We start from the raw sequence: 26,607 nt of genomic DNA on the forward strand, positions 1-26,607 counted from the left end.
AAACCAATGTTTAGTCTCTTTTGGTATTTATCGATAGTTATTGGAAATTGTGCATTATAGACGCTTTGCCTGTCTCTGACCACCATTATTATCAGTTGTGCCAGTGAGTGATTGCTGATTATTACATGCAATAATGATGCACCTTTTTGGTTTAAAAGATAACCACGAAGAATGTTAAATAATATTTTTGGGCTAAAGTTTACATAATATGTCGCAATCTTATACGGAATCAAGTCAATGGATCAAAATATTATGTACCTTTGACAATAATATGTCACAGAGTTCATTTTACAGTGGTTTGAAAGATACAGACAATTATCCAATCCCAGCTATCAGCTATTCTGATTGGTCGACTGAAACCACAACAACCAACACTATTGGTTGATATAACTAAGTAGGTATTACTATCTATCGGTCAGAAAGAGGAAATACCACGATACAATTTTACTAATCGTTAATTGACTATTGATTAGATTTAAAAATTTCATTAAGGAAGACAAAATCTATTTTGTCAATATAGTGACACTATCCTATCGAGTCGTGTGTTTTTGTCTAAAATGTTAGACCGAATGTATGGCTTCATATTTTGTATGTTAATGATCACTATCATATTTTCGTGTGCAGCGTTAAGGAGTAAGTTTTTCTATGTATCATGTTTGTTACCTTTAGTTTGATTACCAACTATGATATATTCTAATCATCCAACATATGCCCGATAAGATTCCACTGTGTTGATATCAGGACTCGCGAATTAAGCTTTTTTCTTGTCATGATTAGTCGTATGGCTGTCACCGAGGTATTTGCTGTGCTTTAGGATTTATATTATAAAATGCACATTTATAATCAGTCGTTGGTGTTCCAACTGTTAGTTTTGGCATTTTGGGTGGTGTTTGTTTTGATATTGATTGGCATAGCTGCTATCAGGAAATGGAGTGAGTATTGTGATCTCCTTATTTTGTTCTCTGTGCTCTTTGATATCTTTATTTGTTGCTGCAGGTGTTCTTATGTTTTGTTGTAAAGCTTCATTTGAACATTCAATAAATACATCTTCAATTTGAATGTTCGTATCGTCTACGTCATCCGTCAACTGAACCGCGACATCAAAACCCTTTTCGCATATCATATGTATAATCGCACCGAATTCATGATAAGATTTAGCGATGGCCTTATCGGTAATTATAGGTTTATCTTCGCCTGCTATCGATTTAATTAGAATCCCGTCGGAGTCTTTATCACATTGGACGTGGGTTTCGATAAAGTAGAATTTTAGTACAAAAATGTATTTTCTACTACTTTTGTTAACGACGTGGTTTCTTTTTCTGATATTGTTTTCGCTTATTTCGGCAATTGGAAATTGCAGTAAGTTCAATGCTTGATGTTTATCTTAATCTTTACTGACATTTTAAATGTTATTATGCGTTTGTTTGTTTTTGTGATTTTACGCGACTCAGATATATATTGGAGATTTGGTAGAATTTTAGTAGTATTAAGGCCAGGATGACACTGTGATAAAATCTTCTTTCATATAACGTCTTTCTCTAGCTATACTTCTATTTTGTATGTGATGCGTCGGCGACGTCCGAATTTTATCATCGATCGGAAATATACCACAGATAAAATAACAATGGGGATAATGATAAGATTCGATTGGCTATCACAGTCAATTAACATTTATCGTTCAGTTCCAAGTACGTTCGTCCCAGAATACACACATTATTGTACTTACAAGCAAGTGATAATATAAAAAAATGAACTGGTTCGATATTTTCCGCATAGGTATTGCGGTTTTTATTATGGTTCTCTTCATTTCAATTGCCGTTTATAGGACAAGAAGTAAGTTTTTTAACTATCACTTTTTTTTTGTTTTGTCCTTCATACAAGTCCTTACTCGTAATTATTAGTAGAAATGCATTTTTTACGCCTAATTTTGCAGCCTTCCATTTAATTGTCATTACTATCATGACGTCACATGCAGAGTTTCATGTACTATCAAGTTTATGAAGCCAGCGCTAGATGGCGTTGTTCTCAATAAGGGTCACTTAGTACAAAGTGTGGATACTTGCAAGCTAATTGTTTATTCCTCGATATTAAGATAAAATAACTTGATAAGATCTTAATTTCATTGTTATCGAATTAATACTTTATTTTAATTAGAATAACAGTGACTTTCGCCTGTGTATCCTATTACTTTTGCATAATTTAAATTTCATGATGTATTACGGAAACTATTATGTCCTACAGATCGTTTTCTGGAGCACTTTTATAATAATTCTATCAATTGTTGTGTACTGTAAAGTGTCAGGTGAGTTATAATTTACTAAGAAATGATTTCCTTTAATTTGCTGCCCGTGCTATTGCCAAACTTGACATATAGTGATTTTTTATAATTGTTATCATAAATTCTTCTAATTGGCGACTATCAAATTAATTGCTTCATCAAAAACCACACCTACATAGGTATTACATCAGTTCATTAAACAGAATTTCAATGAAGTACTTACGCTGTTTTTTTTTTTTTGTTAATCCCCTATACTCTATGTATATACTCTATCTATTTATATAAAACAGTTGCTATGCCAATACTAGATATATTAAGAAAACTATTGGTACCCAATTTTGAGTTAATGTCGATCAGAAAGTTAAATATTTTAGTTTGTGACGCAGATTAATAAAGAAGGTAAAAAGCTGGAAGGCATTATATTTTATCTATATTAATAGCTGTAAAGCTGGCCCATCCTCAATTTCGCGTCCTGAAAAACTGAACGGATAAGATAAATAATATAATCAATACCTAAGTTTTATCGCTTAATTTCTTTATTAACGTACCTACAATCAAATAAATATTACAGTTTTAACAGTATTCGCAAAGGTTACTATGTCCTTATTTAATTATATCAATAAGACCACTTACACTGCAGCTTTTATTTGTATTGAAAGTTTTGCATTATTAGAAGTCCTGTACTTTTTGTTGCAAGGTCTACCTTAATTTATATAACTAAGTTTTTTTTATCTATTTATTAACTTATTTATTTATTCTTGTAGCTTTACACAAAATATTAACAAAAAAATAATATCAAGGCTTGTATTAAATAACTTCCCAGTTTCTGGCAATAGATGGCGCTGCTATCGCTTTCGTCGGTTTACGTTCGCAGCTATTTCTCAAATAACACTGGTATAGTAAAATATTAAGTATATATACTTGTTATAACCGGATACACACTATTTTTCCCTTCCTCTGTACCTGTTTCGGTCCACAATGAAGAATAAATAGGCAGTATTACACTAGCATTTGAAATACCTATATATGGAAAAAATGGTTGACCAGTCATTAAAAAATTATGTACCTATGGACACGTGCAATGATACGAGCACACAAGATTAGATTAAGAACCTTTCGATATGGATCCGGTTTATCAATATATAATATATTTGTTTGCTGAAAACATAATTATTGCCTGATACATTCGTGTTTGAGAACTGTCTTGTGTGTTGCAATGGATGAAGTGACTGGTTCAGGATTCGTTATTATTCTTGCTGTAGTTATTATGTTTGCAATGGTTGTTGGGATTTTGAAAGAATGTGGTAAGTTGAGATACTTTGTTTTTTCTTGGTATAGCTAAAACCACTGATTGAGGTAGCTAAACTTTTTGTTTGACTCTCTCCGCTCACTGAAATGAACCCTACGCTTAAAAAATATTTTTTAAGAACAAAGTTAATCTGTCGTGACGTCACGCTTATCATTTTATAATTGATTGATAGGTTTTAATAATTTTTGCCCAAGTGCCGACAGATGGCGCTGACGTGTCGATTCTTTCTTTAACTTTAATGTAATGATGAGATTTGAAGTTGATTATGAAACTCATTATTACTTTTTAATAACAAATAGTTTAATGATAATGAGCTCACAAAATAACAGGATTTAGATGTTTTTAGTCCCTTCTGTTATTAGGGTTCCGTACCTCAAAAGGAAAAAACGGAACCCTTATAGGATCACTTTGTTGTCCGTCTGTCTGTCTGTCTGTCTGTCAAGACCCTTTATCTCAAGAACGCGTGGACGTATCAAGCTGAAATTCACATGAAATACTCAGGTCTATTGCTCCTTTAAGCTGTGAAAATATCAAACTTCTAAGCCGAGCCAATCAAAAGATACAGCCGATTATGTCGATATTTTCAACAAATTTTCGACACTCGCAAAGGAATCAAAACCTACAGGAGACTTCCCGTAAAATCAGAATCTTGAAATTTGGCATGAAGCATTGTCATATAATGCAAATATAGGAAAAATTGCGAAAATCACATTTTTTTAGTTATATAATATAATAAAAGTATTTTAATAAAATGAAACTTACTACCTTATTTCTCACGAACTAATAAAGGTATCAAATTGAAATTTATACCAAATACCTAGGTCTATTGTCCCTTTAAGCAGTGAAATCAAACTTCTAAGTTAACGCGATCAAAGGATACAGCAGTTTATATCGAGACCTTAGACGAATTTCCGTCAGACGCAAGGGAATCAAAACCTACAAGGTACTTCCCGTGAACTCAGAATCTTTAAATTCGTCACGTAGCAACGTTATATAGTACAGATAAAGGAAAAATTGCGAAAATGACAAATTTGAAGTCGCATAAAATATTAAAATATTATTTTTGCTTACATGACATAAAATATTTTTTTAATAATTATAAACTTACTGCCTACCCTTTTTCACATGAACGCGTAGAGATATTAAAGTTGAAATTCACATCAAACACTTCTTGAATCTAATTGCCTCTAAACTGTGAAAAATTCTAAATCATTCAAAAGTCATTGGGCACCTTAGTATGGAAATCATACCCCCGGCGGACACGAACGAAATATAGCACAGTATAATGATATAAGGCTCTGATTTACTTTGGCATTAGTCGCATCAATGTGAACCATGGGAATCTAGAGAAAATCAGCTATAAACATCAAATATTTTCCTCATTTCAATGGGGAATTTAAACGACCAAGTTTGACGGATTTGAGAAATCATTTCTTTGTAGTGAAAGAGTATACTCGCCGTTTATTTCCATTGTCATCAGGTCAGGATCTGATGATGGAAATCCTGAGAAATCGAGGGCAACTATCAGAAATTGTAGGCATGCATAGGGTTAAACCTGATTCTCAGATGTATGTCTGGTGATACTATCAAACAGTGAAGGCTTAGAGCTTACCTGATGATGGAGACGTGAGAAAGTGGAGAGAACTCCTCAACGGTATGTTTTAGTTACGTCGTACCTGAAACTGGGGCTCGTTAGGTGATTAATCCCTCAAAAATAAAAGATCCCATTAGTAGTGAATTCTCATCACCTAAAATAAAATAAGCTCCAACACAAGGTTACGTTATAAATTGTAAAGGAGTTCCCATAACTATATGTGATCTTTGCTATCGATCCCACAATGGCAGTCAAACCTATCTATGTGGAAAGTCTTCGCCAATACGAATAAAATAAGCCCAAACACGTGGTAGTTGCAACTTATCGTTCAGGAGTTCCCTCGACTCTCTGTAGTCTCCATAATCAAATCAGCTCCAAACCTTCACTGTTTACCAGTACCCTCAAAAATACACTCACATGTCTGGTTTTGACTCGATGCGTGCCTACAATATTCAAGAGTTGCCCTCGATTTCTCAGGGTTTCCAGAACCTCATCAGATGCTGGTCATTCGAATTGGCATCTTCCTTCTTTATGAAAAGTCTTTAACAATAAAAACTAGCATTGCAACCTGTACAATCCTCTGAAACTGCTTGTCTTTTATATTTTTTAATCGATCCTGGACATTCGTCTCCATGGAATTTTAATAAAATATTTATATTCAAAGAAACGTCATACCATTCTCCACGATTTAAAACTACTTTGATTCATGTCCGCCACTTTTTACAAAGCGGGTCAGATATGCCCAATGACCTTTAAGACATAAATAGTTATTTTCAATCAGATTTCTGAATGATGACTATAAAATGTTGTATATAAATAACTTTTACAAAGTACTGGCCTACTATTTTATATAAATAAAAAATATTAACTATTTTGACTCTCACGAAATTACCATAACTATGATTGTTCTAAACTGAACGGTTGGCGCGAGACTTACTTTTTATCTATGCAGGATTTGTACGGAACCCTCGGTGCGCGAGTCCGACTCGCACTTGGCCGGTTTTATCATTAGATAGTTCTCCTATATACTTATATACTTTATTCTCCCTTATATAATTTCCAATATTAACATGCTCAAAATGTATTGCAGTTATGCTGTCCAAGGGGTCGTTTTCCTTAACGTTTTTGCTACACTCGTATTCCCTGTTGCCATCATATTTTCCTGTTTCAGACATGTCATAAGTTTTGCGTACATTTGGGTTACCAGCCCTCTATTGAGCTAGTTGTTCTTCTTACAGTTAACCTTTTACTTTATTCACTACGTTTTTGAGTGTGAAATATAGGTAATATTTTGTGATCGTGTTCAATCATGCATATCTATTTAGTGTTGTTATTTTTTATTGGAATGGCCATCTTGTTCTGGTTGTTAAGTAAAGGTGAGTTATTATTTCAGTTACTTTTATCATCATGATTATTAATTACAATGTTATGTTTTTTTTTTTAATTTCATTAGTCCTGTCTGTAGCTGTTGCTAGTATTTAATTGTTATATGATAGGTATACTTTTTTGAGGTCCAAACTGTGCATTACAACGTCATCAAATGTTTAATGATATTTCAAAATGTTGAGCAATAGCTTGTGAACTACTATCATAGAGATCATGTTTTAGATATCAAATATGACATAGAAATCGTAAGATAATTTGCATCTATTGTCGCTAGATCATCTTATTATACAGGCTACAGCTTTTTCTTGTAAATTCATTGATTGAAAAAATGTACACTATCAATGTAATCGCATTATTGCCAAAATGGTCAAAGGTCATACAATAGTCGGTTTTGTTATACATGTTATTTGATAAAACCATACTTCCATGGATATTTCCTTCTAGTTCCCTAGGAACAACAATAGTGCTTTCAAACTTCCTCATAGATAAATGCTTTTATTATGTCCAATCACATTGCACTGGTCGTTTCCAGGAAATGTTTATACTGTAAGCAGAGTCATGTATTACTAATTGAAATGGTATCAGTTTCATCATTCAATTTATCTTTAGTATATAATTACTGGATGTGCCAAATTGTGGCTATATTTAGAAGTACATGTCCAGTGTAAGCTTTGTATAATAGTGCTAGTTAAGTGTAAGATTATGGATAACTTCAACTATGATTATTTCTGGGGCTTCTTTTGGTTGATCATCTTCTACGTCCTTGTTATTATTATCATTGTGTTGAGATGGAAAAGTGAGTATTGAAACTATATTAATACCTGATCTTTCTTTTTCTGCTCTGGACTTGTTACTCTAAACTTCTTTCTTTGTTATCGACGTCCTTCAGATTGTAATCCTTGATATTCTTGTAGGTACGCATTTTCTTTTCTGTTTCTTTTTCCTCATTACAGGTCAATGGATTTTAGAACAATGGTTGTTAAAGTAATATAAATGTCATGGATATTTTGATAAGATTATCGGCTTTATTGTGAGGTTTTTATCGTTTAAATATAATTACTCAGTTAAGTGTGGAAATGGTACGTGCTAGTTGTTTTGTAGAAGTGAATTTAAAATGATGGAACAAAATTGGTATTTGATTGGAGTAACGTTGGTGGTGTCAATCTGTATGCTTATGCTGGCTTGCAAGATGTTAAGTAAGTTATTTATAAATTTACTCAAGTCTTTATGGATGTAGAACTTGTCTGACTTTTTTTGGGAGGAAATCTTTCTCGTTTCTTTCTCGGCTTATCTTGCTCGCTTCCATTAATATCTCAATGTAGATTATTCCATTGGTTTGACAATGACAGAATTTCGTGATATTTACCAAAAGTGTGTCTCCAGTCCCTGTTCGAATATAGCTCTTTCATTCACTCGCTGAATCTGGTTTTATCTATGGTCATGTTATCTTTCCCACTGTTGATTATCGTTCGTTCTTTCATGAGTGATAAAAAGCTTTGTCCAATATAGATATTTTGTATTCATATTGGTAGGAAGCTTCAGTATATTGCGTCACATATGTAGTATCAACAGCTTTACCATGCACTATGGGAAGGTCTATTACAATATTGCAATTGTATGTATTCTTAGAAAATGTTCTGCATAAGCAGACGTCTACATAATCAATAGTCCGATTTTAATTTAAGTTGAATCATATCATTACAATACCAAAAAGCAGCATTTTCATTTTATCAAAAGTCATAAATCTAAAAACTCTGACACGTATTTTTAAATCTCCGATAAATCTAAAGATAAAGCTGGAAAAACAATACCAATAGTAAAGACAAGCGTAAATGGTCTTTTATACATTGTAATAAGGTTTAAATTTGTTAAAATAGTGACTTGGGCATTGGTGAAGATATCTTTAGCTGATCATCAATCATATGATTTGTCTCAAGAGCAGAAATTCTAAAGAAATCAGTATATTGAGTACATCTATGGGTTACAAGTGTCATACTGTAAAAGATTTAAATAAAACAATGGCTAAGAAGATTATGTTTTTCATAATCTTTTACATCAAATAAATCATCAGTGCCAGTGCAACGACCAATAAAATAATTCATTTTGTTTTCAATAACAATATTGCAATTGTACCTGAAGAAAGTGACGAATTAGAGAAAAGGAATATTGTATTTATATTCAAGTGTAAATTCATTTGATTCCTAACACAATGAAACAATAGCTTTTAACAATAAAGTTAAAAGTTAATTGGAAACGTCACAAGACGAAATAAGCAGTCAAGAGGATTCAAGTATAAAACTAGAAATTGTCGAAGATGGTGGCTTCACCAGAAGATGACGCGTTTTCCTTTGCTAGAAGTGTATCGATATACCATGTTATGGTGGTATCAGTGTTGATCACAATCCTGCTCATGGGGTTCGTGATAATGTGCTTGAAGATGGCCCACATAAGTAATAACTTTGATATTATCTTACTCTTTAGGATTTGATTCTTTTTCAGTCCCTAGCTTTTCTTGCTTTTTATCTTCTTTGTCTTTTGTTGATAGTTTATTGGTATTTCCAGTTTTATCTATACCGATAGTGGGTAACATACCTATGCTTGTTCTTATATTTTTTATCCTCAAAGTTATTTTATTAATGACTTGATTATTTTCCTGTTGTATAAATAAGACTTTGATCATAGAGTGATTTGATTATAGTTCGGCCATTCAGAGAATGCGTTCCTGACACGTCGCGATTGAACTGACGACGTAACTTTGCAATGGCGTTGCAGTTACGATAAAAATATTTTTGCTGGTTGTTTACCGTTTTAACAATTGAGGAGCATTAAAACAACATTATTATATCAATAATCAATGAATGTTATTACGTCGTCAGTTCAATCGCGACGTGTCAGGAACGCATTCTCTGAATGGCCGAACTATAATTATCCAATTTGCGTTTGTATCTACATATAATCTAATTGAATAAAAAATCTATTGTAGGCATTTTATCATCATTCAGACTTAAAACTTCTGTCAACAGACTGATACAAAGCCTAATCTAAATGTATCTCTTGAAAATGTTGCTTAACCTTACCGATAGGGCTGACATATCAGAGATAAAATCCGATATCAATAGAATCACTCGATACCGTTACAGCACTAGTACAATATCCAGCGGACGAAAATCCATGAGTTCCGTGTCAAAATGTGTGAAAATATAATTTTTGTGAATCAGTGAGAATTTAGTGTCTAGTGTCATTATCATTCCAATAATTTGTTGATTCAAATTAGTTGTGAGTGGCAAAGTAAAGTTCGGGAGCTCTTTTTGTTTGTGAAACAAGCAATTTAGAAGATTCTCGAGTTTTCCATCGATAGCGATAGCAGTGAAGAATTTGTATCGAAAGACGTTTTTGATCACTTAAAAAAAATATTCAGTAAGAAAACTGTTGATCAAAAATGGCTCCCCAATACCCAAATGTTCACGTTTTCGACGATGACTCTTCTGAGGAGTTCAACAGCGATCAGAAGGAAGTGAACGATCCAGCCAGTTTGAGCCAAATGGCCTTCTGGTACATGATCATACTGATCGGAATGTTGATCACCTGGCTTTTCGTGTTCTTCTGTCTGAGGATCATTGCTCTAAGTAAATTCGTTTTTTGATTTATTACCTGTATCAACTTTGTTATTAAGGTTTACCTTACATATATACTATTATCTCGTGATAGATATTGTATTTTCTTAAAATATCTAGTAATGTACCAAGCCGTGAGTTTGTAGTTTTACTAATTGATTTATTCAAAACTGGTCCATAATCACTCCTATAGTTAGAAGTGTTGCGATCATAAAACTCATAATTTCTCATCGTCTCTACAATTTCTTCTATTATGTTTAGCTTATCTTGTTCCTCAACTTTTCTTTACCCTAAAATATTGAAACGTCAATCGTACTTAAAATGAGATTAAACAATCCGTGAATTAGATAATGCTGTATTGCACTTAAATACCTATCACTAAGAAGGCGTATATCGCTTTATCAATAAAGGCTTATTGTATTATACATTTTAAATACTTATGTACGTCACGAAAATTATTGAGTTTAAGTGTAGATATTGTCATGTTCAAGATCGGCTGTACCTTTTTTTATATCACAGCAACATGAAGATAGGTCTCTAAAAATAATGCTTTTTCGTCAAGATTTAAAGGATTAATAACAGTTTAGCTGGCTTTAGCCATATCTAGATTAGAGACGGCTTATTACTTGAAAATATTTAGTCCTTTATTTTTAGCTGGTTCAGAGTAAATCGGTCATTTTGTTCGACCATCAATTGGAATGTCTTCTACTATCAGTATTTTACAATTTAGCAGTGATAGCTAGTCGGGGGTTTACAGGATTTCACAAGTGAAAGTTGTCCTGCATTCTTATCTAATTGGTGCATCATTAATGTATCATACTTATTAACACTTACTTATTTTTCGTCGTCTATATAAACATCTAGTACAGGAAAACACTTCTTTCCGTCATTTTAACATTCTTTATCTTTGATATATTCTGGTCATTTTATGCTTTTATTGTTTAAGCTGTGTGTAAAGTTTTATTACATTATTTTGTTATTATGGGTATGTTAGTTTTATTGCTGGCTTTATGATAGCGTTTGGTACATTTTAAGCATGTTACAGATTAATTTTAGGTATCATTGACTCTTGTTTACCTACCTTAATACACAACAACAAGTTCTGATTACGTTCTTTAATTTACGTCATAAATAATAACTACGCAATTTTTCAAATTATCAAAAATAAGCTCCTTAGCTCCTAGGTAAGTATTACAATCAGCTAGATTTCACAATAGATCTGGGGGTAAAACAATTGTTTGTAAACTTGCCGGTAAAAATCAAAGTAGGACATACGGTGTTACCTTGTTTCCACTTATTACGTAAACAAAGATAGAGCGTCAAGGCGAGTAAACTGCATTAGTAATTAAAATCGAATCAGTAATCAATAAGATATCGTCATATTACATGCGTTAGTTACTTCTAGACCGTCTCAGGAAACACATACATCCCGGGCCTCTGATATCGAAATACATAGGGGGCATATAACCATAAATCTCTTAGTGCTAATCCATGATAAAATCGATTTTGATAAACTTACCAATCATATTATAATCGATTATGCTAATGTCGTTTTCATTCGAATGTTTGAGGTGGTCGCGAGTGATGATAAACTGTGAGAAGTGATCGAACTTTTAATAAATCTACAAATGCATTCAAAAATTTAATGGATTAACTTTGTCAACAAAGTTCGTTACATTTAAATGGCGATAGTGTTGTAGAGACACAAGTATTAAGTGAACTGTTATCGGAACTGTTACAAATAACTCTCAAATGGAATCTCAAAATCTCAGTTTAGCTCGTACATTGTCTGACGGCGTTAGTGAAGACCCGTTTGACTATGAGACTTCTTTCGCGGATATTGTGTGGTCCGCCCTCAGTACCACGACCGTATTCGTGATAATAATCTTCATAGTTACTTGTATTAGAGTACTTATTATGGGTATGTGTTTTGTTATTGTTTATTGTGATTTGCCTTGTGCGTTTTATGCGAGGTCTTGGTTGCATTGAAGTTTTTCTATTGATCTCTTAGAATCTGTTGTTGTTTTGAGGATATTTATTACGCGATGTATTATTACATTCTATATTTATATGGACATCTTTACGACAATTGAACGAGTTAAGTTGGGTTTATTTTGAACTAAACTGATAGTTTTGTTAACTCAATTCAAAATTAGATGACTTAAGTGCTATAAGGCTATATTAGCAGATTGACATCATTATTCTAATGGACCATGTACATCTATGTTTTTCAGTTTTTAAATTACCTTTATTTTGTAGGGCACCAAACAATATATTATATCGAAGAACGATAACACAAAAGATTATTTAGGTACTTTCGCGAAAAAATTTTATCATCCATACTACCTAAGTTTTTGAAGTAAATAATATTTTTGATCGTCAACCAAAGTCTTTTTAGGTACCTATCATATGTACTTTAATCAGAAGGTAATCTTCTGGCCGATATCGTATCATTTATCTACATCGCTTTATGAGGCGATGTTTTGCGACAAACGTACTAAGCGCGAAATCGTTGCATTATATTTAAAAGAAGAAAACTACGTATAATTTTATATTGATATATGTACTGGGAAGATTGCAGATAGTTATAGACAACTTAGTATTGGTTGTTTAAAATAGGACAGCAATTTCATAATTTAGACTTTTTATACATCAGAAAATTCCTTCCACAAAAATATCCAACATGTATTTTTACCAATTTTTTTACCGTGTCAAGGATCTTAGTTCCCTGCCACAAAATACATTCAAGTAGTATTCTAATCAGTTATTTTAACCTGTTCCAGGACAAAAAACGCGCAGTCCGCAGCAGAGGCGAATGTATGTGGGGTCCCGGGCGCGGCCTTCGCTGGGCCAACCAGAACCCACTATATACGTCAGCCCTTCCAATTTGCCACCCCCACCCAAATATGGTACGTATTTATTTACTACTTCATCTTCTAGATCTAGCATACAGGTTTCATCAAGTTACTTTGCCTCTGTGAAGTCAGGTATTGAAGAATCCGCAATAGTATTTTGGGCTTACAGTTTGACTATTATGAAGTCATTAGTACCCAACTCTGGAATGAAAAACTTATTTGACAAGATCTTTAGGAAGACCTTAACATTATACAGGCTTTATCCGTAGTCACTTAATAAACCGCATTATTTAGCCTTAATTTGAGGGCTTGTGGCATGGAATTATAACAACCACTACCTACTGCAAGCCTTTTAGCAACCATGTGGTCAGAATCTATGTTAACATATTAATTAAGAGAAGAACAAAATAAACTAATTATACCTATGTAATCAAATGCATCGATAACACATAAGGATGCATTTCTTTTATCTTGTGTGCATCAAATCCGCTTTCACTTGATCCTGAACTTCGGTCAGATTTGGATACCAGAATGATGATAATTTACTTCCAAAGGTCCGTGTATCTCCTGATTAGGAACTATAATTAGTAGCTATTGATAATACAAGTGATTGATAGGGTCTTAATACTACTGATACTTAGTAGGAGGTACTGAATGTATTAAGCTGTTCTTGTCCATGTATAACATTTATGTATGTACTGTATTAACATCTTCAAAGTCTCTTATATTATTTTTGAGTCTAATTCCTAAGACCCCCGCAGAAAGCAAATCAAGCTAATAGCTTAATAAGGGTCTCATAGGTATAAAGATCAGTTCTTACTCTTCAACCTAACCAACACTTTCCATTTTGTTTACTTTAGTTTACTATAAAAAGCTTTCTGCTCATGCCAATGAAAAATGAGGCTCCACCAGTCTTTGGCTTCCACGCAAATGTTTTATCGCAATATTTATCTACAACGTCAATCTGATACATGTACATACCTGTAGGTAATCCTTTGTCTTGATAAAGTCAACACCTTTCGGAAAACATTTATTAAAACAATTTTTAATTGGGTCAATGCACACCCAAATACCTACACCATTTTCTATCAAAATTTCTTAGTAGTCTCAGATCCAATTTTTTGCTAGGATTGATTCATACATATTTTTTGTTTATACATAGTACGGAACTATAGCATTTAAAAGCCTAAATTATGCCCAAACAGGCAAAACATCACCTAATTTTAGGGTAATAAAAATATGTAGAATTAATGATATTTTTTCCTCTAAAGTACCATAGCACTAAATGTACTCAAATATAGAGTAAGATTCTTCTACGCCGTACATTCAAATGATCTTACGATACAAATACTTGTATACTTAGTTCATGATCTAAGCATGGTTATTATTAACATCCTGTTGATCACACCTGGGCAAGTGACGATACTCTATACTTGTACTAACACTGCCATTATTTCTATATTTATCTCATTGTGTAGAGGAAACTCATCTTAATACGTCCTTATACCAAGTAGATCATTAGATGACGTTATACCATACACACATACTACTACATAGTTGGTCATTAGCCTATTCAAATCATGATTAGTCTATTTTTGGACTTGGGCTTCCCTCAAAGGTCTTAGCTTGATATTTTCAGTTGCAACCGTTTATATACAAATACATAATATATCATCGCAATTGATAGAAAAGCTCAAAATTGTTATCAAAGCTGACTTTAAAATTCGACCTTATTACCAAGTCAATAAAGTTACAATTTCTCAATTCCAGAATGCATGGCGCCGCCCAGCTACGAGGAAGTGGTAGGAGTTCACTATCCTCAGTTCCAAGCTCAGCCAATCACGCAGCCGATCACATCAGCGCTCGCACAATCCTCCTCAGATACCACCACAGTCACCACCATCTCCGAGACCAGAAGCAACGATAACGCAACCAGAAGCGAAGACGCAATAACTGTTCCAAGAACGGTTCCAGTAGCTACTAGCTCCTCGTGATAAATAACTGTTATTCAACTGTCGAGTCTTCCAGTATAGCTGGCAGGTGACTTCGTATTTTAAAAGTTTACTAGTCTGAACGATTTCGTGATGTATTTGAAAGAAATGTTTAAGGGAACGGGTCTTGTATAGATGCCTTAAGAGTTTGTGATAATCGTTGCTAATCCATATAACGTTAAAATAACGCGTTGTAGATTATAACTGTAACCGTTTTTTTTTCGAAGTTTGTTTTTTGATTGTTTCAACTAGAAATGAAATAGTGTTTTGTTTGTAAATATTATTTCTAGTTGCGAACAAGGCTTGGGACCAAAATAAAACTTTTGACAACGATGTAAGTTCTGTGCTGTTTAAATTTTTACCAAAAATATTCCGTCTTCATAGAGGACGCAAGACTGAGTGTGGTTGGTAAAAATAATCACGAAAATTGATGTTATTCATTGTTTCAGCAATTCATTTTACAATGGAATTACTGAAACGATAATTATTGATCAAATGTTGGCTGTTGGATCAAACATTTGTTGATTTGTTGTTTGAGCGAATGTTTGACTGATAGTTGATAAAACTTATGTATATATTTTTGATGTACCTAATAAACGTTATATTTTAATATAAATTTAATTTAGTTTAAGGACTATGTGCATTTTATTTACACCTTGAATAATCACCTGAAAACCATCTGAAGCCGATAAAATTATATTTGTTGTATGGAATTAAAACCGAATCACGCCGATATCAGAGCTTATTGATAATTCTTACAGTAAGTTTAAAAATATTAAGTAATTTATCATTTATTCTTGGAAACAATAAAGTATTTAAATCCCTAATGCGGACAATAGATTTCATTGTAAGTATGTTATTCTTGTAACAACATATTCTGCAAAAGAAGCACCGAACTATAAATAAAACAGGATGTCACGACAACGACGGTGCCGTCCTACTTATTTTCTAAGAGGTCTAAAATGGTACCTTCCTAGGCGTTTTCCTAGAGGTCTAAATACAGAAGGTTTGTATTTATTCATGCAATATTCCTTCATGTATATTTAAAGGTAACCTCTGTCTAGACTGAAGTTACACTGTGTGAAGTTACATTGTGTGTGTTGTTGTGAGTTGTAGGTAAATGTTTAGCCAAATTTTCACCAACGTGATAACCGTGGGATTAACGAAATCAGCTATTAATCATAAAAACCTGAAGTTATAAAAGATAAACATTTTATTTAGTACTTTTGTTCTTGAAGGGGCTGATTCCCAAAGCAAGATTGGACAAAAAGGAATAAACCAAATTACAGACACATAGTAAAAAAAGTTATCGCTTCACCAACAGAACATAGTTACTACATTTGTATTAATTGTAACCTGTGCTACAGATGTATTTAGAAACCTGTGCTACAGATTACATAAATGAATGTCGGTGAAATAAGCAACAGGAAAATTATTCGGAGTACATTCTTAGTACAAAACTGGACGCACTTTCTTTTGGAGCTGCCTATTTTCCGCATTGTCGATATTTATACTGCGCCTGCTATTATTTACACAACAATATGCTAACAATGTAGTTCACTATTCTAATACTAACAGGCGCTGTTGACGTTAAACAATATCAAAGGATTCTGTTCACTACATCATGCGGTATAGTAGATATCTCTAATCTCTTACTTCTAATAAAGCTGGGATTTCTTCACCAAACATCTGAATTGTTCCATCATCAAACTAAGATAGGTACGCAGAATACATCAAAGTGCGTAAAGAAATTACCAGGGATGTGAGTAACTATACTTACATACATAGTTTGGTTATTACAAAACTTATTCGTTCGGTCACGTCTTGGGAGAACCTTCCATACCAGGATAAAATAGATCTATAAAACATACAAATAACTTGGCTTTCTATTGGTAATATACTTAAAAATACTTGAAGGTACACGTCAAGCGCATAATTCTCATATAATAGAGTTCCATATAAAGCTGAGTGGTCACGGAATGCGCTCCAACTGACTAATGACGTGTTAGCCTTATACAGCCGCACTGATTGGACGACACAAAAACTTAACGCACAGTGGAAAAGGAAATACAGATAAATATGTATTCGTTTGACCTACATTAGGAAAAAATATAGAATCTAGATTGAATATTCTTTTGTTGGTGAAATCTTGTAGCCAATACTACCTAGTACTTGTTTTGTTTGAACGCGCGTCTGGACATATTCGAAAAGTTATTTCAATGTTATATAGCCCATTTATTAGGAAAGGCTTGAGGCTACTCTTTATCCGACCACTAAGTACTACTCAAGGAATCACAAAGTGAAACTGAACTGGAAACAAGTAACCAAATGTGTACGTTTGAAGGAGAGGAAACCTAAATACTAATGAGCTCTATTTATTTTGTGTGTAGTGGGATCATATTTCTAATTATTTGCAACCCAGTTGGCAACCACCTGCCTGTAGTGCGCTACCCTGTTGAAAAACGGGCGATGGCGACCGGCTGGTGGCGGTATTTTATGGTAACATAATTAATCTGTGCATTGGGATACCTATGAATCTTTACTTGATATACATATTTTATCTTACCTAGGTATATCACAACAACCCTGCCAATGCAATTACAATGAAGGGCGCATTCTACAAATAAACTATGGTTTTACCACAATTAACTCGATAAGATCTAATCGAAACCATACTTAAGATAATAAATACCAACTTCTTTCAACATCTCCTTTACAACACCATAGCTCTTATTCCTTTTATATTAGAGTTCAAAATGCGACGTGTTTTGATTTGCAAAGTGTAAGTAAATAGAGTGGTTGGTAAGTAAATAAGTAGACTTATAAAGATTAGCTCAAAGTGTTATGTAGAATATTAGCAGCATGAGTTGAATTGTTGTGGTCTGTTCTCATCGGCATAACTATACTTTAAAGGAGTTTTAGTCCTTTTATAAATTATGTTCATAGCACAGCAGTTCATTGTGTCATCTTTCAATGGTTTCCATTGTCTCAGGAACTGAAGTAGGTCCGTAATTTATAACAGTCAGTGCAAAGATAAAATTAAAAAATGTCACAACTTCCCCTCGCTAAATATGAGAGACTCCATCCAAAGTAGAAAACTATTTGTAAGATTTCAGGAGTTCACATTCCTTGCTACTGTTATACAATGCGATAGTAACGCTTTCTGTTTATTTTAATGTAATATGACATAAATAATTTAAATTCTAAGAAAGGGCATCGCTACTTTTCAACCAGGTACGTAAGTAATGCCTTCAAGCTTCAGCACGTGGATGGAAGCTTGGGTAAAAGCTAGTAAATTATGTACCTAGGTATAAGACTACTGGTACGACTGAATAAAAAACACAATCAGATGAAATTCATTTTAAAACATTCAGTGCCCATTCTGAAGAGAGTTCCTCGTGGCGCAAGACCGTCGGTTGCAAAAAGTTTAGCACGATGCATATCCCTTGCTGCCCGAGAGAACTCTGAACGTGCCTGGGAACAGTTATTAACCTTCCCTTATAGGGTTCTACATGTTCAAAAAAGTTTGGCATCTAAAAAAACTTTAACAGCCCAAATTAAAGAAAACTGTATGAGTACTATTTCTTCTTTTGACCCTAAATTACCGGCACGTCTACCCCACAAAGGGCTTCTACATCATGTGGAATCCAAATTAGGGGAAGGTGACATAAGTGGGGCTGCTAGGGTACTTTTTAGCAGCGATGTGGTCGCGCCATACTCTCCAGAGACTTTTACAGCCCTGGAGAGTAAACACCCGGCCGCAGCAAATGACCTCTCCTTCCCCGACCCCAATGATACAGATCCATTGTACATTACAGCTATCCAATTGCGCTCGGCTGTCAACTCCTTCAGGAGCGGCTCCGCCGGGGGCCTCGATGGCTTGACGCCGCAACATTTAAAAGACTTAACGAGTGCAAGCGCCGGGGAGGCTGGTGAGTCGCTTTTGAGGGAGCTGACAGCTCTTATAAATTTAATGCTCGCCGGCAATGTGCACGATGCCGTCATCGATGTCTTGTATGGGGCTAACTTATGCGCCCTACGCAAGAAGGATGGCGGCATTCGTCCCATTGCCGTAGGTAGCACCTACCGACGTATCGTAGCCAAAATAAGCTGTGCCTATTACAGCGAATCTTTGGCCAGCAAGTTCCAGCCCCTACAGTTAGGTTTCGGTTCTAAAGGGGGCTGTGAGGCTGCGGTACACGCATTAACGACTTTCCTCCATAGTAATGAAGGGGAGGTCATTTTAAAGGTTGACGTCATGAATGCCTTCAACTCCGTAAACAGGGACATTCTGTTGACAGAAGCAAAAAAAGAAATTCCTAAAGTTTTTAAATTCCTTTGGCAATGTTATCGATACCCTTCCAAATTATTATATAAAGACCATCTTCTCGAATCTGCTGCTGGATGTCAACAGGGTGACCCTCTTGGGCCAGTCATTTTTAGTTTAGCTATAAATCCAATTATTCGTCAGCTAAATTCAAAATTTAACGTCTGGTATTTAGATGATGGCACCCTAGGAGGCGATGTAGAGACTGTTCTCAATGATCTTACACTATTAAAAGAAAAATTCAAATCAATCGGTCTCACACTCAACTTTTCGAAATGCGAAATTTTCATTCCTGACACCAACATTCATAGGCAAACGATTATTTCAAAATTTCATACCATAGCTCCGCAATTAAAAATCATTGAGAAAGCCTCTCTTCGCCTACTAGGGTCTCCGATCTATGACGACTCTTTTTCCTCTTTTATAGAGGAAAAAATTCAAAACTTCAATGACATTTCGGACAGGTTACTTAAAATTAATGTACATTCGGCATATACCCTTATTCGATATTGTTGTTTCGGACCAAAATTTACTTATATCCTTCGCTCTTCTCATTTGTGGAAACATCCGAACCTATTAGATAAAGTTGACAAAATTATCAGGAACACCCTTTCTCTAATATTAAATGTGGCCCTGGACGACCGAGCCTGGCAACAGGCCTCACTGCCTATTCGCTTGGGAGGCCTCGGCGTCCGCAAAATTTCCAGTCTTAGTTTACCGGCATTCCTCTCCTCGGTCCACAGCACCGCAAGTCTCACTAGGAAAATTCTATCTTCCTCACTGGTGGACTTTGGGGTGCCGTGTTTGGCCGATGCGTTGAATGCTTGGAAAATGACTTGCCCAAATACGGTTATGCCCAGTGACCCCTCCTCTCAGAGGCAGTGGGATGGGCCGCTCTGCAGCATCACACGGAATGATCTTCTTAATACGTGTAATGGTGCTGCCGAGCGTGCTCGCCTGCTGGCTGTGGGAGTATGGGAATCTGGACTATGGTTGCAGGTTATTCCGTCAACCAGCATAGGCACTATGCTGGATGATAACACCTTCCGGTTAGCTACATGCCTTCGATTAGGCGCTCCCTGTGTTGCTCCGCATCGCTGCCATTGCGGTGAAGCTGTCGACAGCCTCGGGCACCATGGTCTGTCGTGCTGCAGAAGTGCTGGTCGTATTGCACGGCATGCCAGCATTAACGACATTATCCGTCGTGCTCTTTCCTCCGCCGGCGTACCAGCTGTTTTAGAGCCTAATGGACTGGTACGTGACGATGGAAAGAGGCCAGATGGTATGACGTTGTTGCCATGGAAGATGGGTAGGCCCTTGGTGTGGGACGCAACATGCGTCGACACCCTGGCGCCATCACATCTTCCTAGCACGGCAGTCTGTGCTGGGGCGGCTGCAGCTTCTGCAGAGACCACCAAGCGGCGCAAATATAATAACCTTATTGGAAATTATAGTTTTGAGCCGTTTGGGGTCGAAACGCTCGGACCGTGGGGCCCGAGTTCGCGGTTACTTTACAAGGACATCGCGAAAAAGCTTGTCGACGCTTCGCGTGACCAGAGGGCTGGCTTATTCTTTGGACAAAGAATTAGCATTGCCATTCAACGTGGCAATGCAGCCAGTCTTCTGGGCACGTTTCCGGAGGACAGTGATGCGGAGGAATACTTCGACGCCTGATCGATGCTCTTTTATATTATGTTTTATGTTTATATACATTTTGTATATAGTTTTGTATAAAGATAAGTAGCTTAAGTTTGTATATATGTATAGTGTGTACATTAATAATTCAATAAAAATTCATAGATTAAATCTACGGTAGCAATAATATGATTTTAATAGCATTTTATATACAACACAGATTGATTACAATGTACGATAATAAACCAATACACATGACATTGCTCATTTCCTGTCATACACTTCAATACAAACTTAATCTTTTGATCTAGTTCTCATGATGAAATCAATGATCTTACACGACTGATTTGCGTTGACACTTTATATCAAGAGAGATTCTTGTGAACCATGGTCTTCTAACTTAGCCTTTTTATACAGGTAAGTTTGTGAGTACGGATTAATGAATTAATGGAGATATCAATATCATCTGAATAATTCTTGATCCAGATTTTTCTATATTGTGTATTTATGCAAAACATGTCTAGTGTCATTGTACCTACCAATAACCACATATACCTATATCTTTCCCTGATAAACAAACCCCACGTAACTTGAACATAAATGAAAGAAAAGTCTGTCATTTCCACTCCAACAGCGTCTCGGAAATCATTAGCTAATATTAAGTACTCCATGTGTTATTTATTCCGTATCTAAACAGTAATCGTTCCTGTCTTGTGATTATCGGTGAAGGCGACAACTGTCAATATGGATTAATGTTCATGAAGGTGTGTTTATCACATTATCTAATTATATACTCAGCTATGTACTTACAGATAATTGGCTCTGGCACCTTCGAACCGGCTTTGATAAGTTTGTATTCTTATTCAATACACAGCTTGTATCAGTAGGTACTGGTTTTTACCATTCGTCAATGAAGCTAAGAATTCTAAACTTCGATTTAAATAACGCTTAAAGGTGATGCCAAAAGTGTCAAAATGAAGATAAGATACCAATAAAATGTCTTGAAATTGCTACACTTAATAACAATTTTAAAGAGACACTAGATTAACAAGAAAACTACACAAAAGCGAATAAAACAATGCACAATAAGAATAAATTAGTACTTCTGTTAAATCTGCTAATTAATCTTATTCGGTATTTCTAAGACAAAGCTATTTGTAACTCAACCATGTAATGTGAAGACCTTCAAGATTCGCATTCAGCTGAAGCGTGACAATGTGAAAAACTGTGCTCACTCATATATACCGTGGAGAAAAACTGTAGTGAGTAGAGTGACAAGAACTTCTAGAATTAAAAAAAGAATATGAAGCAAAGGGAGACTGAAACTTCATAATAACTACCTAAAATATTGTTTAAAATTATTTATAATTTAATTCTTATTTACTCTTATTTTGTAACTTTTCTGAATTGTGCACTATAGTTGATTTTCCACGCTCCAATCGTACCTAGTAGAATTTCTGAAAGTATGATTTGATGCTTACATATACGCCGGGGAAATTGAATGAAGGACCTTTAAAAAAATGAAACATTAATTTTATATGTGTACAATAACTCATTTTCAAGGAAAGAAAAATTCTTTATGTACAAAGCAAGTCATCGATCAATAGGAACATGAGGAATGAGCATAAGTTCTCAAGAATCAAAACTGCTGGTAACCCTACTAGCTATAATTTAGATGTCGACACAAACAAGTGATCGGCTCGTCATTGACAAAGATGAATCTCTTTGCAAGAACATTCAGTTTTTCATCCTCGTCCAATCTTCACGCCTGTTCGCGCTTCCAGTGTGAACAGAAACCAAGGTTGTGATTAATCATCTATTATATTGCGAAAGTTTTTCAGATTAACTTCTTTTGGACAGTACTCGCTGGGGAAGTTACTGGCCTTACTGCAATCTCCGTTGAAGTCCCCGTTGAAACCCCGTGACAAACAAAGAAAAGACAAACTTACCTGGGAAACAGGGAAGTGGACGAAGAATCTGCCAACGTATTTTTAATATTTTCATAGTTTTTTAATCGGTTTTGATCGCGCGACGAACCGCGGGCGATACCAATATTTTGACAGACCGAAGTGAAAAAAAATATAAGCGAAACCCGTCATGGCAGGAAAAATAAAAAAGAAAGAAATGAGGAGATGATCAAGAAGTCTGAACATCTTTCATATTGAGATTTTTAGTCCATCTACGTATGTTCCTACAAACAAGAAATGATTTGTTTGACTTATGTAAAAGTAAAAAAAAACTACCATATTTAAGCAAAACATTTCGTGTTCATAGGGTCTTTATCTGGTCTTAATTTTCACTTATTTGGGCCCAATAAAATGGAACGGAAATGTTTTAAAACAACCAATAAAAGCCATACTTATTACTTAATAGTATCGAAGTCGAACTTACCTTAAAAAGGAAAACACACATTTCAATAATAAATTGATAAAAACATGACAGTTCTCAAAATCAGAAAGGTCAGAAGGATTGACTTACATCTTTAATGATATACTTTCATAATTACTATAATTATTGCTGATTCGACTTTACACGAGCCGAAAATCAACAAAATACAGTATTTCAGTGAGATGTAATTTATCTTTTAATCATGTTATTAATGTACTTTACTTTAGGAGTAAGGAAAGATGAGCGGAGATGCCATTATGCAGGTAGGTCAGGTGCGTTCTTCTAGCTCAAATACATGACCAAAAAATTCAGTGACGAGTGAACTAACGAGGCCCTGAGTTCTTGGAGACATCTAACATAAATTTTTGGTATTACAAAAAGATCGGGTCCAAAGAAGGCGTATAAGAGCGAAGACAGTAACGTTCCCCCCGCACACCCGCATTTTGGCGCGCTACTTTCTTAGGAGCACTTTTTTACACTTTTTTAAAACGGTGCCATAACTTATGGCACCTCCGCTAGTCATTTTGTTCTCCATGACTTTACTGATTGAACTCTCGCCCTTTCGATCGACAGCCGATAATCGAGTTGTAGGGCTATTGTTGATAAAGTTCACGGCTGGGTCGATAAAACTTTCTTGTTCTTCACCTTTTATGGAATGTAAATACTTTAGGATATTGATAGGGTTTGTTATGATCTTCCAGGAGTTTTGTGAAAGTGACATCGGCCCTGCAAAGCAAAGGAAGTAAAAGGCACAAGGATGTCTTCAAAGTTATTCATCCATTAGTCGTTATCCCTATTGGGGGCTGTGCAGCATGTCTTCCTCTTCCACATTTCTCTCTCACATGTAAACCTCTATATAACTTATGTGACAGCTATACTTAAAAGGAGAGATAGATCAAGAGATGCTTTATTTACATCTGTGTTTAAGGATTATTAAGATTATTTTTACCCCACAGATACCCAATATAGAAGGTGATAATTTACTGTTACATTCGTTAAAATATGATCAAGAAAGGATACCTGATACTATACGGGTCTAAGGGACAGATTCAATAGGTAAATATATATGAGTGGCATTTTTCCAAGAATTTTTGATTCAAATTCCATGGAATAACATGAGTATCAGAAAAAACACAACCACAACATACATATTTACCTGTCACGAAGTTTGTTAAGGAAACTCTTTCCCTTTAGAAATTCCTTTTTAAATAATTATTATTTACCCAGCTTTTTATATCAGAGGTCTGAGATTTGTTCTCTTCTTATGCAGAGAAGATATTTTCATCCAATGTATGTAGGGTAAATAATAATATGTATGTAGGGAGATAATGTCTAGCCTGTATTTGAAACCTGTTTTACAACAAAAATACTTTTACAGATTACAGTCATGCATAATTGTATGTATTAAATACACAATGATATTAATCATCAATTAGCTCAAAATCAAGTCTCTTATTATGTAGATAATGTTAGTTTTTGTCAGGCGTTCAACGCAAGCGCACGTTCAATGCGGAACTTCCAAAATTTTAATATCGCGATTATTTTTGTGAATTTAATATTTTTTATAGATTTGATATAATTATGTATTAGTGTATGTTGTAAATAAGTGTTTCTTTTTAGTTATTTTTTTGCATAATCTTGTGTGGTTTTCCCAAAAAAAAAATTGTTATTTTTTTAAAGTGTTTTTAAAAGGAGTTTTTAATTAAAGATAAATTGTTTGATGTGTATCAGTGATAAGTGGTCGGTTCACGATATAATTTTGGAAGGAAATTACTTGTCAAGGTAAATATTTACGTTACATATCGAGCGATTACATCTGTGTTTACTTGTATTAAAATTGCGAGAGTTAAGTGAGTAACGTTGAATTTAAATACTTAATTATCGACATTAATTTAGCGTTTTTTGATTTAATTTTCGATTACCTAAAATACCAAAAAGGATATTCACTTAATAAAGTATTTTATTTGAAGGATATTGAGGATGTTTTTGATCATCATTAAATTGGTAATGTATGTTAATGATTTTAATCGAAGTAGGTACCTAAAGCAGATCAGAAATTTACACATGCGTCATAATCACTTACGGCCAGTTTCTTCATCAAAAGTTAAAGTTAAAGTAATGTCTAAAGTAAAAGTAACGGTTAAATTAAATTTTTCTATTAGTTTTGCTGTCACTTTAGCCTTGAAAAAACGAATTTGACCGTTACTTTTACTTTTTATTTTTAGACTGTATTATTATCTATTCAAAAATTATTAGTTATTAGACAAAATTATGAGGTAGTGGTTTAGCATGAAATTGGGTGGATATAGAGGAAGAGGACGACTAAAATAACTGTGAATAGGTACAGTTTATTGTGTAAAAGACTATGATGACTGCAAACAATTTGATTTCTGAGAAGACATCAGGCTCAGGAGTATGGGAAAAGTCTTTGTAAGAAAAGAAGGATGATCACTTTATTATTAATCCCTTTTACTATAAAAACCGTAAATATACTTCAGTTAGAAATGAATGCGGAACATTAACTAAACGGATTGGCTTTCACCGTCTCAGTGCGTACACTCAGCGAAATAGTTAAGAGCTCGTTTTGTTCTTTTTGCTATGCATTTGGGTTGCAACTAGGGCATGCAATACCGGTAAACCGGTTTCGTTTTTACCGGTAAATCGCCAATTTTTTCGAGTTTTAAATTACCGGTAAAAATAATATGAAACCGGTAATTTACCGGTTTTTACGTTTTTCTGATAAAATATAGCAATTGTTCATTTAACGTCAAATCTTTGTTATGTCACCTGAATATAATGTAATGTTGCATACATTACGTATTGTAAGTGTTACAGATGCTGTTTTTTTAGTAAAGTAAACTTGTGTGTCCTTAAGGGTCAATCCCCACTGAAAGAGCAGCGGCCGGCAGCGGCCGTAAGAGAACGGACAATGTAAGAGCGCGGCTCAGTTTTTCCTCAAAACTGTCAGCTCATATTAGGTACAAATGTAGCTAATGCTTATTTTACCTACTCTATGACCTTACTGAGCAAGGGCTTTTACTTCACCACCATGCGGACAGCTCTGAGGACACGGTGGAGCACACAGTCCAGGTGTGCACTGCCTGGGAAGGGTACCGCCGTGTTGTCGTCGAGGCAATAGGCAGCGGCGACCTTTCGCGTCCTTCCCTGGTACAAGCCATGGTCCGGAGCTAGAGGGAATGGGAAGCCGTCGCCTCCTTCTGCGAAGCAGC

At 34.8% G+C, this 26,607-nt stretch overlaps 2 protein-coding genes across 17 annotated transcripts in view; both read left to right on the forward strand.

Moving 5' to 3' along the window:
* Window positions 1-15,662, forward strand: part of LOC124642310 — a 73,828-nt gene extending 58,166 nt beyond the window's left edge. For 7 of the 16 annotated variants that reach the window (XM_047180680.1, XM_047180676.1, XM_047180681.1 and 4 more), the window contains exons 2-3: window positions 12,965-13,090; window positions 14,807-15,662. In XM_047180680.1, the coding sequence (XP_047036636.1) occupies window positions 12,965-13,090; window positions 14,807-15,030 (350 nt within the window). In that variant the 3' untranslated portion in view covers window positions 15,031-15,662. Of the gene's footprint in view, window positions 1-776; window positions 933-1,218; window positions 1,360-1,677; window positions 1,834-2,151; window positions 2,303-3,438; window positions 3,583-7,641; window positions 7,764-8,552; window positions 9,018-9,688; window positions 10,194-11,437; window positions 12,103-12,964; window positions 13,091-14,806 lie in introns of those variants that run through there. The other 9 variants (XM_047180682.1, XM_047180688.1, XM_047180686.1 and 6 more) reach the window with 9 other exon arrangements.
* A 9,248-nt stretch (window positions 15,663-24,910) lies between these two features.
* Window positions 24,911-26,607, forward strand: part of LOC124642298 — a 37,233-nt gene continuing 35,536 nt past the window's right edge. Inside the window, exon 1 of the mRNA XM_047180662.1 lies at window positions 24,911-25,159. The gene's annotated coding sequence lies outside the window, so the exon portion shown is untranslated. The remainder of the gene's footprint in view (window positions 25,160-26,607) is intronic.

Source organism: Helicoverpa zea, chromosome 24, assembly GCF_022581195.2.
Source record: "Helicoverpa zea isolate HzStark_Cry1AcR chromosome 24, ilHelZeax1.1, whole genome shotgun sequence".
NCBI classification, from domain to species: domain Eukaryota; kingdom Metazoa; phylum Arthropoda; class Insecta; order Lepidoptera; family Noctuidae; genus Helicoverpa; species Helicoverpa zea.